The 18,741-nt window shown below is 35.4% G+C and overlaps 1 protein-coding gene across 1 annotated transcript; it reads left to right on the forward strand.

Annotated features, from left to right (window-relative positions):
- The first annotated feature begins 13,843 nt into the window (after positions 1 to 13,843).
- On the forward strand, positions 13,844 to 17,606 carry mpeg1.2 (macrophage expressed 1, tandem duplicate 2). The gene is made up of 2 exons (NM_001020586.2): positions 13,844 to 14,349; positions 15,475 to 17,606. The coding sequence occupies exons 1-2, from the start codon at positions 13,909 to 13,911 to the stop codon at positions 17,173 to 17,175; spliced, it is 2,142 nt and encodes a 713-aa protein (NP_001018422.2). The 5' UTR covers positions 13,844 to 13,908; the 3' UTR covers positions 17,176 to 17,606.
- Positions 17,607 to 18,741: the final 1,135 nt, after the last annotated feature.

Raw genomic sequence — 18,741 nt, forward strand, 5'->3', positions numbered from 1 at the left:
AAAGTCTATTGTTTTTCCCTCTCTCTCTCTTCAAAGTAGGAGGAGGGTTGAGCGATAAGCCCTGCCCCTGAACTAATACCAATAGTGTGTAGAAAGAGGGAGAGAAACACAGGAAAAGAGTGAAAAGAGGGGTTAAAGTGGGTTCAAATGTTGAAGGAGAAAAACTAAAAGGAGGTTTGAACCAAACAGTTATTTTAAAACCTACCTAGACTAGACTACAGACTACATATATATATAAACTATATATATTTTAATTTACTATAGCTAATAAAAGAGTTACACCTACATTTTTTTCCTGCATGTTCAAACTACAGTACTTATTTAAAATGAACACATATCTTAAGATTTTTGGGGGGCAACCTAATCATTTTATGTTTAATTCACTTAAATGTAAGTTGTTGTTTTTTTACTTTATTTATAGAAGTATTTATGAAAACATAACACTCAATAGTGTACTTTATGCATATATGTAAACAAAATTATCTCTTGTTATTACCTGATACTAACTAGAACATGCGCCAAAGCACTAGCAAACAAAACAGCAATTTTACAGCTCCATCAAAAAATAAACAATAAAAAAGGTCCTACTTTATATTAAGTGGCCTAAACTGATCTGTATTTACCCTGAAATTACTAATTTGTTACAAAGTACTTATTGTGCAAATACATACCCTTACATTGTATTTATGCTTGATTAAATACATGCATGTAACTACATCTGTAATTAACTTCTGTAATTACATCTTTAATTACATTGCTGACCACCCCTTACACCTAAAAACCACCCTTAAACCTACTCATACTACCAAACCAGTCACTAACCCTGCCCGTATCCACCAGAAGTGTTATGCAATAAATTCTTCATTCATTCATTTTCTTTTCGGCTTAGTCCCTTTATTAATCTGAGGTCGCCACAGCGGAATGAACCGCCAACTTATCCAGCATGTGCTTTACACAACGGATGCCCTTCCAGCTGCAACCCATCTCTCTAAAGAAGGAGAACATGCAAACTCCACACAGAAACGCTAACTGATGCAATACATTATGAATACAGTAAATAGATTGTATTCATATTTTGAAGTAAGTGTATCATTTTCTTGGCCAGCACCATGCCAAACAATCATTAGAGAGAGTTTTGGATGTTTAGGGCAAGTTAAAGCCTGGTCTGAACATCCAAACAATGCTAATTCCACATCAATTTTAATCTCCATTTCAAAAGCCTGGGAATAAAGTCCGGAGATACTTTTCCAAAATTCAGATATACTTCTGGACAGGACCAGAATATATGTATCCTAGTATAGATAGAAGGATACAGCTTATTAAGTTTGGCATTTGTTAAAGTATGGTAAAAGACAACATATCCAAACAAGTTAAAAATCCAAGTACAAAAACACCAATGTAAAACCAGCTCACCCTACTGTTAATTAAAAGCTTGTACTACATTCTACCACTTTGCCATTATCACATGACGAACCAGTGCCAATTGATTAATCTCTAAACGTAAATCTTTTTCTGTGGCCTCAAGGAATGGAAAAAGGTTAATCGAAAATAAAATTCTAAACTGAAGTAGGTCATCTGAGTACTTCTCACCAATTATTTATTTGAATGCTACCAATTTGGAAAACTTGCTTATCATACTATTGTTGTACAATATAGTACAGAAGTATGCATTTCAGATGTAGCGAGTCCTTTCAGAGCAAATAAAATCACAAAGAGTCTAAAAAAACAACAGGCAATTAGCTATAACAATAACTATAACATTTTAACTATAACATTTTAAATACAAGAGATTATGTTACAGTCATACCCACAACAACACAGAGGATTGAAAGTGTTGGAATTACATTCAGGAGTTGCTTAATAATACCTTTTAATTTTTCTTTACGTAGCTTTTTATGCATTTTTTTTACAAAATAATTTTGTTTTGGGGACCTGAAAACACAAAATGCAAGTTCTAAAAATGGTACCATTATTGTCTTTGTGTAAAGCTGATGCATATGCAAGTACTTGACAAACAAAAACAAAATTGTGGTCTACAGAAGAGTAGAAGTACTGTATGTGTATATATGTGTGGATATATGTGCAGACGTAGCATTTGTTAACAAAATGACATAGCAAACTTCCGACCTGGAATGCATAATACAGCATTTTTTTTATAAACTTTTTTTATTGTAGAAAAAAACACGTAATAATTAACAAGAAATTTTTTTAACATTTTAACTCTTGCCCCAAAGCATCCAAATTCATTTGAACAGGTGAATGTATTGTAATACATCGGCTAAGGCAAAGAAAAACATATACTGTATTTCAAATACAAAAACACACATATACACATATCAATCAATTAAACAGTAGCGTGAGAGGTATTTTGCTTGTGCCATTGTATGGTTTTGTTCCAAAAATTGTATAAACAGATGCCAAATTTTATGGTACCCCTTTAATTTGCCCTTTATACTGTAGGTGGTTCTTTCCAATGGAGTGTAATGAGTCAAATCTTTCAGCCAGTGGTCAATAGATGGACTTTCTATGTTCTTCCAATAGAGTGCTATCAAACGCCTTGCAATAAGCAGACACATCAATGATTTTAGTTTGATAACCTGATAATGACAAACTTACAGGAAATAAACCCAAAGCACATATATTTTAGGCGTAACTGGAATTGGTTTTAAAATAATGGAGGAGATTAATGTAATTACGTTTTGCAAGAAAATCTTAACCACCTCACATTCCCAGATACAATGAAAGATTTTTTTCGGCATTTGAAACATATATCTTTTGAAATTTATATCTGGGATGTTTGAGTAAAACTTGTTTAGTTTTTCAGGTGTAAAATAAGAAAGTATTGGTCAGTTATACTGGATTATCTAGTATTAATTGACAAGTTCTAGGCTTTACCATGTATTTGGCTCCATTCTAAATCTTTCATGTCATATTAATACAGCATTTTGATCATTTTCATAGATTTTCTTGGACAACGTTGTAGTCTGTAAACGAACTCTTTAAAAATGCAAAGAAAAATCTGCTCTGTTTTTGTGTAAGAAGTAGAGCTGGGCCAATAAATGATATTATATCGAATCACGATAAGGTTTATGTCAAAAACAATGATAAGCTCTGGACTTTTTTACTCTATATTGATCTAAGAGCCAATCACACAGATGAAATGTGCAACAATGGGAATCTAAAAGTGTGTTGATATTTGACATGTACTGAATATGTGGCCAATGAAATGGCATATGTTATGCCATACAATAGACCAATGTAATTTTTGTGGCTTCAGTCATTGTTGGGATACTCTTTAAAATCTGAAAGCATTACCAATTTATATTGAAATATATATCATGATCATTCAATACGGAAAATAACTATCGAGATTGCATTTTTACCATACTGCCCACCCCTAGTAAGAAGGCTCTTTTCCAGCTGATTAGAAACAAAACCAATGACAGCCAATCAGAATATACCTACAATTAAAGAGCATGCAATTAAAACAAAGACTGGACATTATATTAATATAGATATCTGAATTATTTAATTTTCATTCTTAGTGTGAACAGACCCTTAAAGGTTGAAAAAAGACCTGACAAGAGATTGGCTTGTCATCTGAGTTAAGCAGTAGCTGTTAGTAATCAAATGTTTCAGTTAACCAATAATTCAGCAGTGTGGCCTTTGTCACCAGCCAAGGTTTAACCTAAATTGTGTGGTAGCAAACAGAGATGAGGATAAATGTATGGGGTGACTGTTTAAAAAAAAAATAATAATAATGTGATTATTTTATATTGGAACAGCATGTGGTAAAATCTACACAGATGACGAAGGTTTGAAGTATTCTTTGGGACACTGCTTATCACTTTCTGTGTGGTGCTTACAACACACATTCATGTTTCTTAAGTCATACAGTACTTGGGATTGTTAATAAGACACAGAGGTTTGAACCTTTAATTTGCCACTGTTGCAAAAATGCCTCCAGCAGACATGTGAATCAGTAACATAAAATAACAGCAGCAAGATCCGGAGGACACTAGTTTAGAGTGTTTCACAGAATTCAGACGCGTACACATGAAGTGAGCTGACATAATGGAATATTCTGGGTAAAAATATAACTTTAAATCTGTGGAAAACTTCCATGACAAGCTGTCATGTCCATGGACAATCATTGTTACTAGTGCCTTAAGTTGTAAACGTACAAGCAAAAATGTCTTGCTTGTACTTTTTACTGTAAAGAGTCAATTTGGTCTGTTTTGAAAGAAAAAGGGACAAGTCCGTTATAATACATCTGCAAATCAGAACTTCTAACTTTATACAATCCTCAACATTTTGCGACCCACTCATGAGGTATTCTGACTGTGTTTATTTTGTGCCCCTAATGTATGCTCTTTCCAACACACATGCTCAAATTCAAAGGAAAAAGTTTGGAAAATAAATCAGCCAATTAAACTAAAATGCCATTGATTTTCCTTTTAGATCCCAAGCCTCTTCATCTATTGTTCATTATTTAAGAGGATTTTATCGTGACCTACAGAATGATGAACCTTTTTCAACTTCTCCCTGCTCTGTTCCTCCTCCTCCCTCCTTGCTTCCTTTCTCTGTTGTTCATTCCAGCTTCTTCTGTCCCCATGGCTGAGCTCAACACCCATCTGAACTGTTTTGAAAGTTCTCTTTGCAGACTCTCTGCGCTGGTACATTTTGATCTCTGCAGTTTGCTGACATAGGCTGAGTGCGGTCTGCTAAAGTTTACACAGCTGGCACCTTTTTTCTTTTTACACTCAGATGCACATTTAGACACGTTATATCAACCAACTCCTTTCCTTACTTCATTCCACAACACAAGAAACACAAAGAATGTTGCACGGATAACACATCAACAGAGGAACCTCGTGTTTTTCTGCTCATAAAAATCAGTGAACACATATTAAGTAGTGTTTTTCAGCAAAAAGTGCTGATGAGAGCATCCACGTGGAACATACTGGACTTATAACTCTTGTAAAATACAGGATTTAACCACCTTAGGGTAAAGTCCACCAGGTCAAGCAGCAGTGAGTAAATAACTGAACAAAAATAATCATAATGTATGCCATATAATAAAAAGGTGACTTTAAGTGGAAAATAATATTGTTTCAAATAAAACATTTGTTCCTAGAACAATTACTATGCAAACGTTCATGAATCATAAGACCGAAAAGTAGTAGCCTGCAACTTGTGCTCAAACTGCTGATATCATCCACCGCCACCAAGTGGACATTAGAGCAACTGCATCAACAATAGTACAACTACAAGCATTTAACATGCCAAAACCAAACCCAGACAGAAGTGACTCTTTTTGGTTAAACATTTTAACATTTCACCTATTAACTGGTGTACTTTTGCTTTAGATACTAGTTCTTACTCGTTAGATACTATTTATTAGATATTATTTATTAGCCTAAAGGTGCTATAATACCAGGTACATGTATAAGCACTAAATAATAACGATAAGTAGTAAGCAAACGTTTTATACATTTAATATAATCTTTAAAACGACTTGCTATAGTCATATAGCTGCAAACGTAATGTATACAATAGCGGTAGGTCTATAAACGACTAAGGTGAGCTGTGAGTCTAAACCAGTGGTCACCAAACTTGTTCCTGGAGTGCCGGTGTCCTTCAGATTTTAGCTCCAACCCTAATCAAACACACCTGAACAAGCTAATCAAGGTCTTACTAGGTATACTTGAAACACCCAGGCAGGTGTGTTGAGGCAAGTTGCAGCTAAATCCTGCAGGGACACCGGCCCTCCAGAACCGAGATTGGTGACCCCTGGTCTAATGTTAATGTGCAGATTTGTAAGGTCGTTGTGGGTGTAACTTACGTAAAAAATGTTATCCTACCTCAATAATAAATCGTAATCAATCCTGAGGCAGGGCAGTGTGGTTTTTATTAGGGTTTCAACAAAGTACCATCCTCATTTCACTGAATGCATCTGTCAGTTGGTCTCCTCATCAAAGAGGTACATTTAGATTTAACCAGCTGATTGACAAGACGGTAACATTCAGTTATTGAAAACTTTCATTCAACGTGACGGTGTGTGAATGAACACCATATTTCTTCGATTTGATGTGTTTTTGGTCTTTTTGCTGTCATCCACTAGGTGTCAGTAGTACTAACCAAAACAATTGAAGGCGGAAGGAGAGTATTAGACCAATACTGTATATTCAGGATGACTGATGTCTGCATGTTATGAGAACATTAGGGGAGAGCAGGGACATTTTTCATATAGACCTCGTTTTAAAAGATAATGTTTTTAGCAGAAATATTTATATATTTTTGCTGTGGTATCTAACAAGTGGTCTTTCAATATCAGGGGTTATTTTGTATCTATGTAGAACAACTCCAATATACCTTCACTTTAACAATAGTTGCACATTGTTAAAGTTGACCCCGTCAGCAGGGAAGATTGTAACACGGGTGGGTCAAAAGGAACACAACATTTGCTAGATTTACTGGCTTAGTCTTGTTTATTTTAAATATATGTGGCTATGGCATTGTTATTATTCACTGCAAACATATTTTGTCCATTATTTTTGTTAAAAAATATTAAACTGCCTTTTCATTTTTTATTTCATTTTCATCAAATGTTTCAAAAGCAATCCAACAACGCAAAATGTTAAAAATTTTCTACATTTTAGTATTATTGGCAATATGCATTTATCTATACGAGTCAAAACACTGAAAACTAAAGTGGAAGTGAAAAATAATGCATGGTTATTAGCAGCGGGACATAAATAACAGTGTTACCTTTGTCCCCACACAAACAATTTAAACCTGATTTACTTTTAAACTGAAAAGCTAAGACATTTCAAACTCAAGGATGTTATTGCACTAAATTACCTGTAGATTGATCATTAGTGTGACACATTAAAAGAGAAACACAACTTGTAATAAGGAAAAAAGAACCGCTGCAATCATTTACTTTTTGAAATTTGGAGCTAACTGCGATCACATGATATTTGCCAGCTCCATCAAGGGTTACATGCTGAATGTGCTGTTACAGCCTAGCAGTCAAATGTTGTTGGGGTTTTGGGAAAATCGCTTTGTTACTTTCGTCCCACGTTAGTTTCATCCACACTCTACCCTATTTAAAAATCTATTTGTCAAAAATAGTATTTATTTCTTCTTTGAAGTAGACAAGTTATTGTAGACAAGAAGTGGTCTGTGTAAGAAGTTTCTTTTTGGAAAAAAAGGCATTTTATTAACTGAATGTTTAGAAACACTTTTGACTTTTTATGAAGACAAAGGATGATAAAGACCTTATTTAAAACATAAACTTGTCTTTCTATTATTTGGTTTGAAGAACAGAGTAATTCTAGTGCATTTTAAAAAAAATGATACAACCAAGCCTTTCATCAATGGTCCATGAGTGAGCAGCATCTGTTGGTTTCATTGCAATTAGATACAAAAATACGCCATGTACAAAAATTCTATCAGCATACTTAATATTTCTCCGTTTTACTTACCTTGTCTTACCTATGACAGAAATATAACTTTGCTGCATTGAACATGAACTGGCACTTCTGGTACCAGGAGGCCGTGACAGATCAGGCATGAGATCCCTTGGTTAATGCTGTGACTGTGGTGGTAGCTGGAGCTTCTGATGCTGACTGAAACTGCTACACGAACAAGTAGGCAATGACACCATTTGAGTGTCTGTGGCAGGAATTGTTGATGTGAAGCAGCCATTGCCAGAACTTTAGTATCAGTGTAAACCACTTCAGAACCAGTACCACCAGATGTAAGTGCTGCTTTTCAAGCCTCTTTTTCAAGGTGAGAGTAGGGATGTAAGTGTGTCCTATTGAGAGAGGGCTCTGGATGCAGACCTGGTGCAGTGCAATTTGACCTGCATCAAATGATTTTTAATGCACTCACCTTATCCCACCCCTAACCCTCATAGTAACATCACCAGCTCTATTGAGTGCATTGTGTCTGACATTGCATCACTGAGATATGCATCATCAAGGCTGCATCCAGATACTGTTGCCCATTGCAGTGCACAAACTGTCAAGCTGCAAGAGATACACTAGAAAGGACAGATTTAAATAAGCAGTTCCTTACTATAAGAAAACTACTTTTAGCTGATCTTAGATTATTTACCTTATACCAGTTGTGGAGCTGGATTTGCCCCAAACCAATTCAACTAGTTTGACAGTCATGGAGGAGTTCCCCATGCAGACAGGATGATCGGAGGAACATTTTATTATTACATTGAACATTAAGATTGTACATGAATTCTTTCTTGTGTTGAAGATCTCACCTGTTGACAGCCTGGAATGTTCTGTGGTTTGTATCCACGCAGCAGTATGTCATGGTTACTGGGGAAATGCCCACACAAGAATGCATAAATCGTACCCCATAGTGACCAAACTGTTGGCCATTCCCAAACATTTCCCAACACTACTGCAAAACAAAGAAATCAAATAAGAACATGTTTCTTTAACTTTCATTGCAGTTTTTTATCAATGCATTTGGCTCAGAGTTGAACCATAATTTTGTTAGGAATTTACAAAGCCAATTGTCACAAATGTTAGAGATGTAAATGATCATTGTCATCAGCAACATTTTTATAGACATTTGTTTAAAAAAAGCATGAAGGTTTTATCTTTTTAATGTGCTTTATACAGTTGAAATCAGAATTATTAAACCCCCTTTGAATTTTTTAAAAAAATATTTCTCAAGTTATGCTTAACAGAGCAAGGACATTTTCACAGTACATCTGATCATAGTTTTTCTTTTGGAGAAAGTCTTATTTGTTTTATTTCGGCTAGAATAAAAGCAGGTTTTAATTTTTAAAAAGCATTTTCGGGTCAAAATTATTAGCCCCTTTAAGCTATTTTTTGATAGTCCACAGAACAAACCATCTTTATACAATAACTTGCCTAATTACCCTAACCTGCCGAGTTAACCTAAATAAGCCTTTAAATGTCACTTTAAGCTGCAGAAGTGTCTAGAAAAATATCTAGTCAAATATTATGTACTGCCCTCATGACAAAGATAAAATAAATCAGTTATTAGCAATGAGTTATTAAAACTATTATGTTTAGAAATGTGTTGAAAAAATCTTCTCTCCGTTAATCAGAAAAAAAAATAAATAAACAGGGGGCTAATAATTCAGGGGGTTTAATAATTCTGACTTCAACTGTAAAATACCTCCAACCCAATGAAACACTTTAAATATAATTTAAAATTGAGAAAGTATTTGAACCAAAAGACAATTAAAATGTAACACAGACCTAACACTTCAGTGCTACACATTTTCAGTTGAACAGAATGTGAATGCTGGAAATCTGTAGCTCAGTCAACCATGGCATAAAGACTTGCATAAACAACCACGTAACAGGAAACAAACCAAGAAAAATGATCGAACAACTATTCAAAAGCAGGCACTTCTTTTCTTCTGTCTTTCATCACAATCTCTTACACACCATTTCTGTAAATCTGTAAATTATCTGAAGAACAATGGGCAGTCTAAATATTCAGAAAAAAACAACAACCCAAAAATCATTAGTCACTTTTATTGAAAGGTTCTGTTTATAAAGCACAACAGAAATAAGACTTATTAAAACAGTTTTGTGTCCAGTTCATTAATGAGTTAATGTTGGTTGAAAATCAGTTCACAACTCGTATCTGAACAATAAGTTAGTGAATTATACAAGTCTTTATTTGTGGATTACTATTTAAATGGGGTAGATTTTTATTTACAAACTGGACAGTTAAAATGATGCAAATTCTCAAGCATTTTGTACACTTCTGTAATACATATTAAACTAGAACAGTTAAAGAGCATTCTTCTTAAAATGTTAACCCGTTTTGATCAACGGTACATCTTGTAAGTTGATATTTGTCAGCACACTTTTTAATTGATTTTTATGTTCATATAATATTGCTGTTGCCCCACAGTCCAAAGACATGGGCTATAAGTGAATTGGGCAAGCTAAATTGTCTGTAGTGTATGTGTGTGAATGAGAGTGTGTGGGTGTTTCCCAGTGATGGGTTGCAGCTGGAAGGGCATCCGCTGCGTACAACATATATGCTAGATAAGTTGGTGGTTCATTCCGCTGTGACAACCTCGGATAAAAAAAGGGACTAAGCGGAAAAGAAAAAGAATGAATAACTTTGCTGCATGGCATATTTTGTTATTTTCACTTGTTTGCACAGTTGCAACATTATCAGTATGGTTATGTTTAAATGTTAAAACTAAACATTTTCTTGCAAAATAAACATTCATTATTTATTCATTCATTTTCTTTTCGGCTTAATTCTTTTATTAATCCAGGGTTGCCACAATAAATGAACCGCCAACTTATCCAGCATATGTTTTACACAGCGGATGCCCTTCCAGCTGCAACCAATCACTGGGAATTATTTATACACACTCATTTACCCACATACACTACAGACAATTTAGCTTACCCAATTCGCCTATAGAGCATGTCTTTTGACCACATGAAACACGTTGAGAACATGCAAACTTCATACAGAAATGACAACGGACCCAGTCGAGACTCAAACCAGCGCCCTTTTTGCTGTGAGGCGATCGTGCTACCCACTGCGCCACTGTGACACCCTAAACCAGGGGTCACCAACATGTATTAACATATTAATAATAACATATGAAAAGTAAATTAAGAAAATGTGTTTTTTAATAACTGGTAGCCCTTCACATTAATCGGTACCCAAGAAGTAGCTCTCATTTTTCAAAAGGTTGGTGACCCCTGCCCTAAACATTCATTAATAAGTACTCATTTTACTACACTTAAAAACTAATATAACAAGCATTAAAAATCAAGTTTTGTACTATGACAAAAGGATAGTTGATGACCTCATCATTTATCCTCCCTCGTGTTTCTTTCTCTTTTTGAACACAAAAGAAGACATTTTGAAGAATGTTAGCTGCTGGGACCCATCAACTTCCATAGTAGAAAAGAAATGAGTCAATGTGTCAAAACAACTTGCATTTCTCCTCAAAATGTTTTTTTTATTTTAACAAAAGAAACTTAAATAGGATTTGAACAAGGGTGAGTAAATGAAGCAGTGAATTTTTAAAAAGGAGGACTTTATATTTTACTGTAAAATTTTATGGCAGTGGCTTTGGACCTTCAATTGCTGACACCTGAATTAATATTCATTAATGCCAAACAAGTCTCAGATTGTCTTTCAAAAATGCTGCGTCATGTTCCTCGTGATGTTTTGTAAATCAGACTAGTTTTTCCTCTTAAGCATGCAGTTGTCAACATGACTTTGTTTCCTGGTGAACTCAATACATGTGAACACTGACTCTGGGAAACTTCAAATATGTCACTTTGACACACAGTTTCATAAATATTAGAATCTACCAAGAAAATACAAAATTAAATGCATGATTTTTAAGTATTTTATATAGTTTAATTCCCTTTTAGTTTAAACTTTGTCTGTTCTGCATGTCTTTAACACTGATTTAAAACAACAACTGCATACATACAACCATACAACAATCACACAATAGAAACACTCATCAAGACAACAGCGTAAGCTAAAAAATTTAAAACCAAATTAGCCCCATACTGTACATATTACTGCAGATCATTCTTGGCAACCACCCAATTCACTTCAAACAGTCATCCGATTTAAAACAACAACTGCAATTGGAATAAATGACTTTTTATAAGCATTTCTTCGGGCTTTAGGAATTCTAAACCTGCGCCTGTGTCACTTCAAAAGCTGAGTGAAGGGGATGTGTATTATCTTTAAAAATCACAATTGCCGTGTTTTCCATAAAGGAGTCAAATAGAATCTGTAGCGAATGTTGTTTTTGACCAGTTATCTTATTTGCCTGATTGATAATTTACGATAAATCACATTATGATAAGTTCTTTTGGTGAGGTTTAAGTATGGTTGTTTATGCATGCGTCTAAACTGAAATGTGCTGAAACCAGTCAGAACAGTTCTCAGTTTACCGCCATCTCAAAGCGTCTTACAGTATGTTTTCATTCTTTAGATTGCTGAGCTGCATGTTCCCAGCATTCACATGAAGATAAAAGTACAGATTGAAGATTAAATTCCATGTATCTGTTCAATTATATTCAGTTCATGTTTTTTTAATCTACAGTATATATATATATAAAGCATATTTGGAAAGCATTAATGCACAGAATAGACACATTGCACCATAGTCTAGCATGCTTTTTTAACAAATGGCTTTAAAATGTAGTGGATGACATTGGTAATTCCTGAGTTAAAACATATCACTTCTCATAGTTGGCTTTGGAAATTCCCACAATATTCAGCTATAAACTTACTTGTACTCTCAGCAAAATTCAGTGGTTTTGCAGTAGTTTTTCCCCGGGTCCTCCGGTTTCCTCCCACAGTTCAAAAACAAGCACTCTAAACAATTAATCCAAATACTTTAGCTAAACTCTGAGTACACCTTTCAGCATCCATATCTGACACTTAGCTACAAGCAAGAGGGGGAGTCATCGAGATCTACCCGAGCTCAAACTCCCCTCTCGCCTTGCAACGGGAGGAAGCCCAGGGCTCGAGGATCTTATAAGCTCAGGGCTCTCTCCTGGGACAGCATGCCAAACTAGCTTTATTATCAATCATCAGCTAAGTGTGAACTTTTGAAAAGCCCATTTAAATAAGTGGGCTTTAAAAGGTGGCAGGTCAGTGATTGTACGAAGCTCATTAGGAAGGGTATTTCAGAGTATATATAAAAATCACATTCTTTAATCAAAAAGAAATAATGTAATTAAAATATATTAAAATCATGTTATTTAATTATAAACAAATTATGTGGTTTGAACATATAAACATGTTTTCATTGTTAAGAAATCATGTAGTTTGAACTTTTTCTAAACCATGTTATTTATAATAAGGAAATTATGTAGTTTGAACATATAAAAGTCTTAAACACTGTAACAGGTAAAAACAGTCTTCGAAGCTATATCATGCATATTAATATAGTTGTGCCACATTCACAGAAGAGCCCGCTGATTGGTTCAAACCAAGTCTTTTTTATGAATTAATGATGAAAACTCAAAGATGTCATGTTGTACTGGCCAGTACAGAGATCCAGTGTCCACACTGGAACTTACACAAAGATCTCATGGCTGCGATGTAGCTTCAAATTTTATTTTTTAAAGATCGTATAAGAAGAACGTATTTGCTCGAAATATTGTAAAAACAACCAATTAGATTCATTTTGTGAAGTATATGTCCTAATACTGGTATTAACAATGTGGGACACATATACAGTATGACTGTCAACATCTCAAAAAATGTTTTGATGCTTCATGACCCATTTATAATAAAGAAATCATGTAGAACATATAGAACATATAGAACATATTAAACATATAGAAGTCGTGTTATTTAATCAAAATTAAATCATGTAGCCTTAACATATAAAAATCATGTTGATTTAACATGTAAAAAATCACGTTTAATAAACTATATTATGTGCAACCAATGTACATAATGTTTTATGTTAATCCAACAACTTTTTTTTCATTGTGTACACTAGAACTACACAATATATGCCTAGTGTGTATGCCAATGTGCATAAATGTCCAATTTTAATAATCAATTTCAATTATACAAATTCATTAAAAATGGTGAAGATATAAACCTGCATCTAAATAGTTAATAAAATAGAAAGACAGAAAAAGCAACAAATATCTTTGGAAAAAGTTTTTTTTTTTTTTCAGGAAACTTGTAAAACATTGATTTTCAGGAGTCTAACAGACAACATTCTTCAACTTATCTAGATACTTCCTTCTTTTGGGAAAGTTTGACTGTTCCGAAAACAAAAATTCCAAAGCCACGCCTCCGAAGTATATTTAGGGCAGAAACGAAACCGTGTGAGGAGGAGAGCAGTCAGAGGTCAATTCCTTAAACTTCATCATGAATTTATTATATATTTTCCTTACATTCTTCGTCCTTTTCTGCAAATCTGATGGCTTTATCAGACCCAGTAATGGTCTCCGCGAATGCCGCCAAAACTCAAATTTAACAGCTCTAGAGGTGCTCCCAGGTGGAGGTTGGGACAACCTGCGCAATTTAGACGTGGGACGGGTGATGAACTTGACCTATTCCCAGTGTCAGACCACAGAAGATGGACTTTATCTCATCCCAGACGAAGTGTTTGTCATTCCGCGAAAAACAAGCGGAGTGGAAACTCACTCTGAGACTATAATGTCATGGCTGGATCAGAGAAGCTCCACGTCAGGATCCATCAATGCAGACGCTTCCTACCTTACTGTTCTAAACGGAAAATTCTCTGAGGAAAACACGCGCATGAAAATACACCAAGTGAGAGGGAATTCCGTAACAACACGAGTTCAGGTAAGACAGAAAAGTAAAAGCAGCATGTTTTATTTTTATTTAATGGCCAAAACGGTATATTATATTTACAGTGTATTCTTAAATTGATGTTTTTTTTTTATCATTTTGTTAGCATAAAGCTTTAAACTATATTTTTGACAACACTGACATACTCTGGATAATATTTGACAACATAGATTTGTGTCAAATGTCAAAAAAGAAAAAAAAAGTCAAATACAGGGCAGATTACGGCCCGCACTCACAGTACAATCGTGGTGTGGGCATTAAAAAGCCTTCGTAACAAGAGGACGCGTCTGTTCAAGGACATTTTTATACACATTAGTATTATTTTAAACAGAAAAGATAGGCTATAACCATATCCACATGTAAAAAAATATTAATATTTAATTAAATCTTATTCTCATTTCATAATATAAGGAAGTAAAATGATGTTTCGTAATAGCTAACATTAAAATAAAAAAAAAATTACTTACTTTCAGTTAAATGTATGTTCATTCATTCATTTTCTTTTTGGCTTAGTCCCTTTATTAATCCGAGGTCGCCACAGCGGAATAAACCATCAACCTATTCAGCACATATTTTACGCAACGGATGCCCTTCCAGCCGCAACCCATCTTTACACTCATCCATACACACTCATTACACTCATACACTACGGACAATTTAGCCTACCCAATTCACCTGTACCACATGTCTGTAGACTTTGGGGGAAACTGGAGCACCCGGAGAAAACCCACGCGAACGCCAACTGACCAAGCCTTGAAACAGCGACCTTCTTGCTGTGAGGCATCAGCACTACCTACTGCGCCACTGCATCGCCTAAATTTATGTTTCAGTGATTTTTGTTTCCTTCATCATTTGAAAATGTTTAGGGAAATGTTTATCTTATTTTTAAATAAAGAGCTTGTTAAAAGTGTTAATTCAATTTTATTTAATTTTATATTAATTTATGGTAAATTCTGGCAATTTATGTCACAACCTAAAGATGTGCCCATCTAAAGACATTCATTTTCTAATAATATTAATATAAACAAATACTCTAAGCCTCATATTTACATTAATTTTATTGAAAATATAAAAATTTACTAAAAAAGTATTGATCATTGTTTTGTGTTATCTTCTCAGGTACGCAACCATCTGTACACCGTGAATGCTTACCCTGACTTCACCCTGGATTCCCGCTTTTCCCAGCAGATCTCGGAACTCGCAGATGCTATTGAGAACAATCAAACACGTCAAGCAATGTATTTGTCAGAGAAAGTCATACTTGAATATGGTACCCATGTCATCACAAGCATCGATGCCGGTGCCACTTTAGTGCAGGAGGACTATATAAAAAGGTCTTACGTCTCTGACACTAATTCAGAGAGGTCTTCTGTCTCTGCATCCGCAGGCATTAACTTTTTTAACATGGTTAATTTTAACTTTGGCAGCAAAGAAACCGAGCAAACCTCTGAAACCCTCACTTACCAGCAAAACATCACATACTCATTAGTTCAGAGCCACGGCGGGGCTTTATTCTATCAAGGCATCACTATGCAGAAGTGGCAAGAGAGCACTCAAAATCATCTTGTGGCAATTGACCGTTCTGGTCTGCCGATTCACTATTTTCTCAATCCAGCCGTATTCCCTGACCTCCCAGTTCCCACTTTACATAAGCTTGCCTTTTCAGTGCAGAAGGCTGCAGAACGTTACTACAACATAAACACCACTCCAGGCTGCACAGATCAAAGTTCTCAAAACTTTAACTTTCAGGCCAATGTGAACGACACGTCCTGTGAGGGTCCAGTCACCAATTTGACATTTGGTGGCGTTTACCAAACATGCACTCCTGAGTCACCAGATGGAAATGTCATCTGTGATGAATTTGCACAAAGAAATCCAGACACTGGTGACTTTACTTGCCGTCAACCATACAGTGCCACTCGGTTACATTCTGAGAACGTACAGCAGGGTTATAATAATTATGAGTGCCATGAGGAATGTCATTCATGCTGGTTAATTTTGGATTGTTGTCATCAAGTATGTGGAAATGTTTACTACGTCCGCCAGGCACAAATTGACACTTATTGGTGTTCCACAAGTCAGACAGTCCCTGAAAACACCGGATACCTATTTGGGGGTCTATTTGGACCATCTTTACAAAACCCACAGACCAAATCTCATGACTGCCCTGCAAATTATTTTGAACAAGTATTTCTGACTAACGGCATGAGGATTTGTCTGAGCAATGACTATGAGGCAGGAACAATATCCTCTGTGCCATTTGGGGGTTTATTTAGCTGCCAATCTGGCAACCCTCAAGCAGGAAACCAGTACCGTTGTCCACCTCAGTACAGCCAACACCTTGCAACTATTAGCGATGGCTGTCAAGTATTGTACTGTGTACAATCGGGTGTGTTTACTGGCGGCCAGTTAAAACCTGTTCACCTCCCACCTTTCACAAAGCCACCTCTGATCAACATGATGGCGACAAACACAGTCGCTGTAATGACAGAAGGCGATAAAGCCTGGATGAGGGTTGGGGGGACAAAAAAATGGAGAGTGGCAAACCTTGGAGAAGTCAGTCGAATGGCCAAACTGATCGATGCATCATCCACCCAGATGTCAGGAGGGGAAAAGGCCGGTGTTGCTTGCGGTGTGATGACTTTGGTCGCTATTGTGGTGGCAGGAATTGTGATCTTAATGAAACGGAGGAGAAAGTTTTCTCATTTCAGTTTTAAAAGGGGATATGAAGAGATTCAGCATGATGGCCAGAGCACTGTAGAGATTGAAAGAGAGCAGCAGAATACAAATGAAAACCCCACTCAACCTCTGCTACCATAGTTTCTGAGGGCTTTGTCTGAGATTTGGTAATTGCTGTAAAACATTGATTAGATTGCAATCAGATTTCTAAATTCTAAATGGTTGGCGTTTAGGTAATATACTGATGTGATGATGCATATAAGGGCTGCTATACTGTATTTAGAACAGATTTGCAAATAGTTTGAATGATGATGCAGTATTTTGTATTTATATATATATATATATATATATATATATATATATATATATATATATATATATATATATACACACACTAATTATACTTTTATAATGTTTTACTGAGAATATATGTATTCACAGTGTAAAAATTCTGTGCCTTGACTTTTTATGCTTGTTTCTTTAATCTTTAATCTTTGTATCTAATCTAGTCACTTTGTATTTTGTATTTAACCTATGTTTTTATATATTAATAAAATCCCACTTTCTGGCAAGCATTCACTTGTGTACTTTTTGTAAAATAAAACATGAAATTTTGATTTGTTTTATGACAGAACATTTGGAATGAATGCCACTTGTCACACTTGGTTGCAAGTTTGACAATGTCTGACAGAAGACAGAAAGCATAAACAACCACGGGATCTTCATGTGCACGTATTATCAAGTTAGAACGAGAAAAAGAAACAGGCACAGTTAGCAAATAACAATAACCAGCATGATAGTGTGTGTGTGTGTGAAGTTTGAAAACGCATTGCCATCTCACCTGAATGCTGATTTAAATGCCTTTCGAGGTTGGACATCGTCACATTGCATTACTATCCAGCAAAACAGCAGATGAAGGTAATGTTTTGAATGGTTCACCATTACCCACCATCATATACCTTTGAAATCCACCACACAACCGAACTGCAATACTCCTAGTTTCCAGCAGAGGCCAGGGTCTGCTAATATTACAGCAACCGCCAAGTCAACCTTTTATCACATAGGAAACATTACATTATATGCAGGGTGCGAATTACAGGGGAGTTTGAGGGGATTGAACACCCACCACCCTTAAAGGACGTCAAAACAAGATATATGGGCTGGTCAGCCTTTAAATAGTGAGAACTAGTTTTCCCTGAGCTGTCTCTTAAATAATAAAATTAATAATTAAAGTGATAGATTATACCAATATACATTTGACCACCCCTATAATGGTTCATACCATTATAGGGGTTCATGCATAATCGGACTAATCAGTCTTTGCAGGAATGATTTAACAATCTTGCGATGGATATCGTAAGTGTTCACGAGACGATTTCTTTTTGTTAAATAGGTGTTTGTATTTACATATAGCCGTAATGTAAAATTAAACTGAATAGTTTGGGCTACAGTAATCTGAAATAATCAGAGGTTACTGTATGTCAGAATACAATCAAAACACTGAAAACTTAAATACGTCTTATTAATAAATTTGATGTCATTTGATTTAAATAGATACATTTAATAAAAAGGTCGACCCCGATAGCCAATGTATATTCGCATTCTGATTACATGCTTTTATGTTTGATTTTAGGCCTACAGTCAGATGGCATTTCTGTGTGGAGTTTGCATGTTCTCCCCGTGTTGGCGTGGGTTTCCTCCGGATGC

This window comes from Danio rerio, chromosome 8 (genome assembly GCF_049306965.1).
Source record: "Danio rerio strain Tuebingen ecotype United States chromosome 8, GRCz12tu, whole genome shotgun sequence".
Taxonomy (NCBI): Eukaryota; Metazoa; Chordata; class Actinopteri; order Cypriniformes; family Danionidae; genus Danio; species Danio rerio.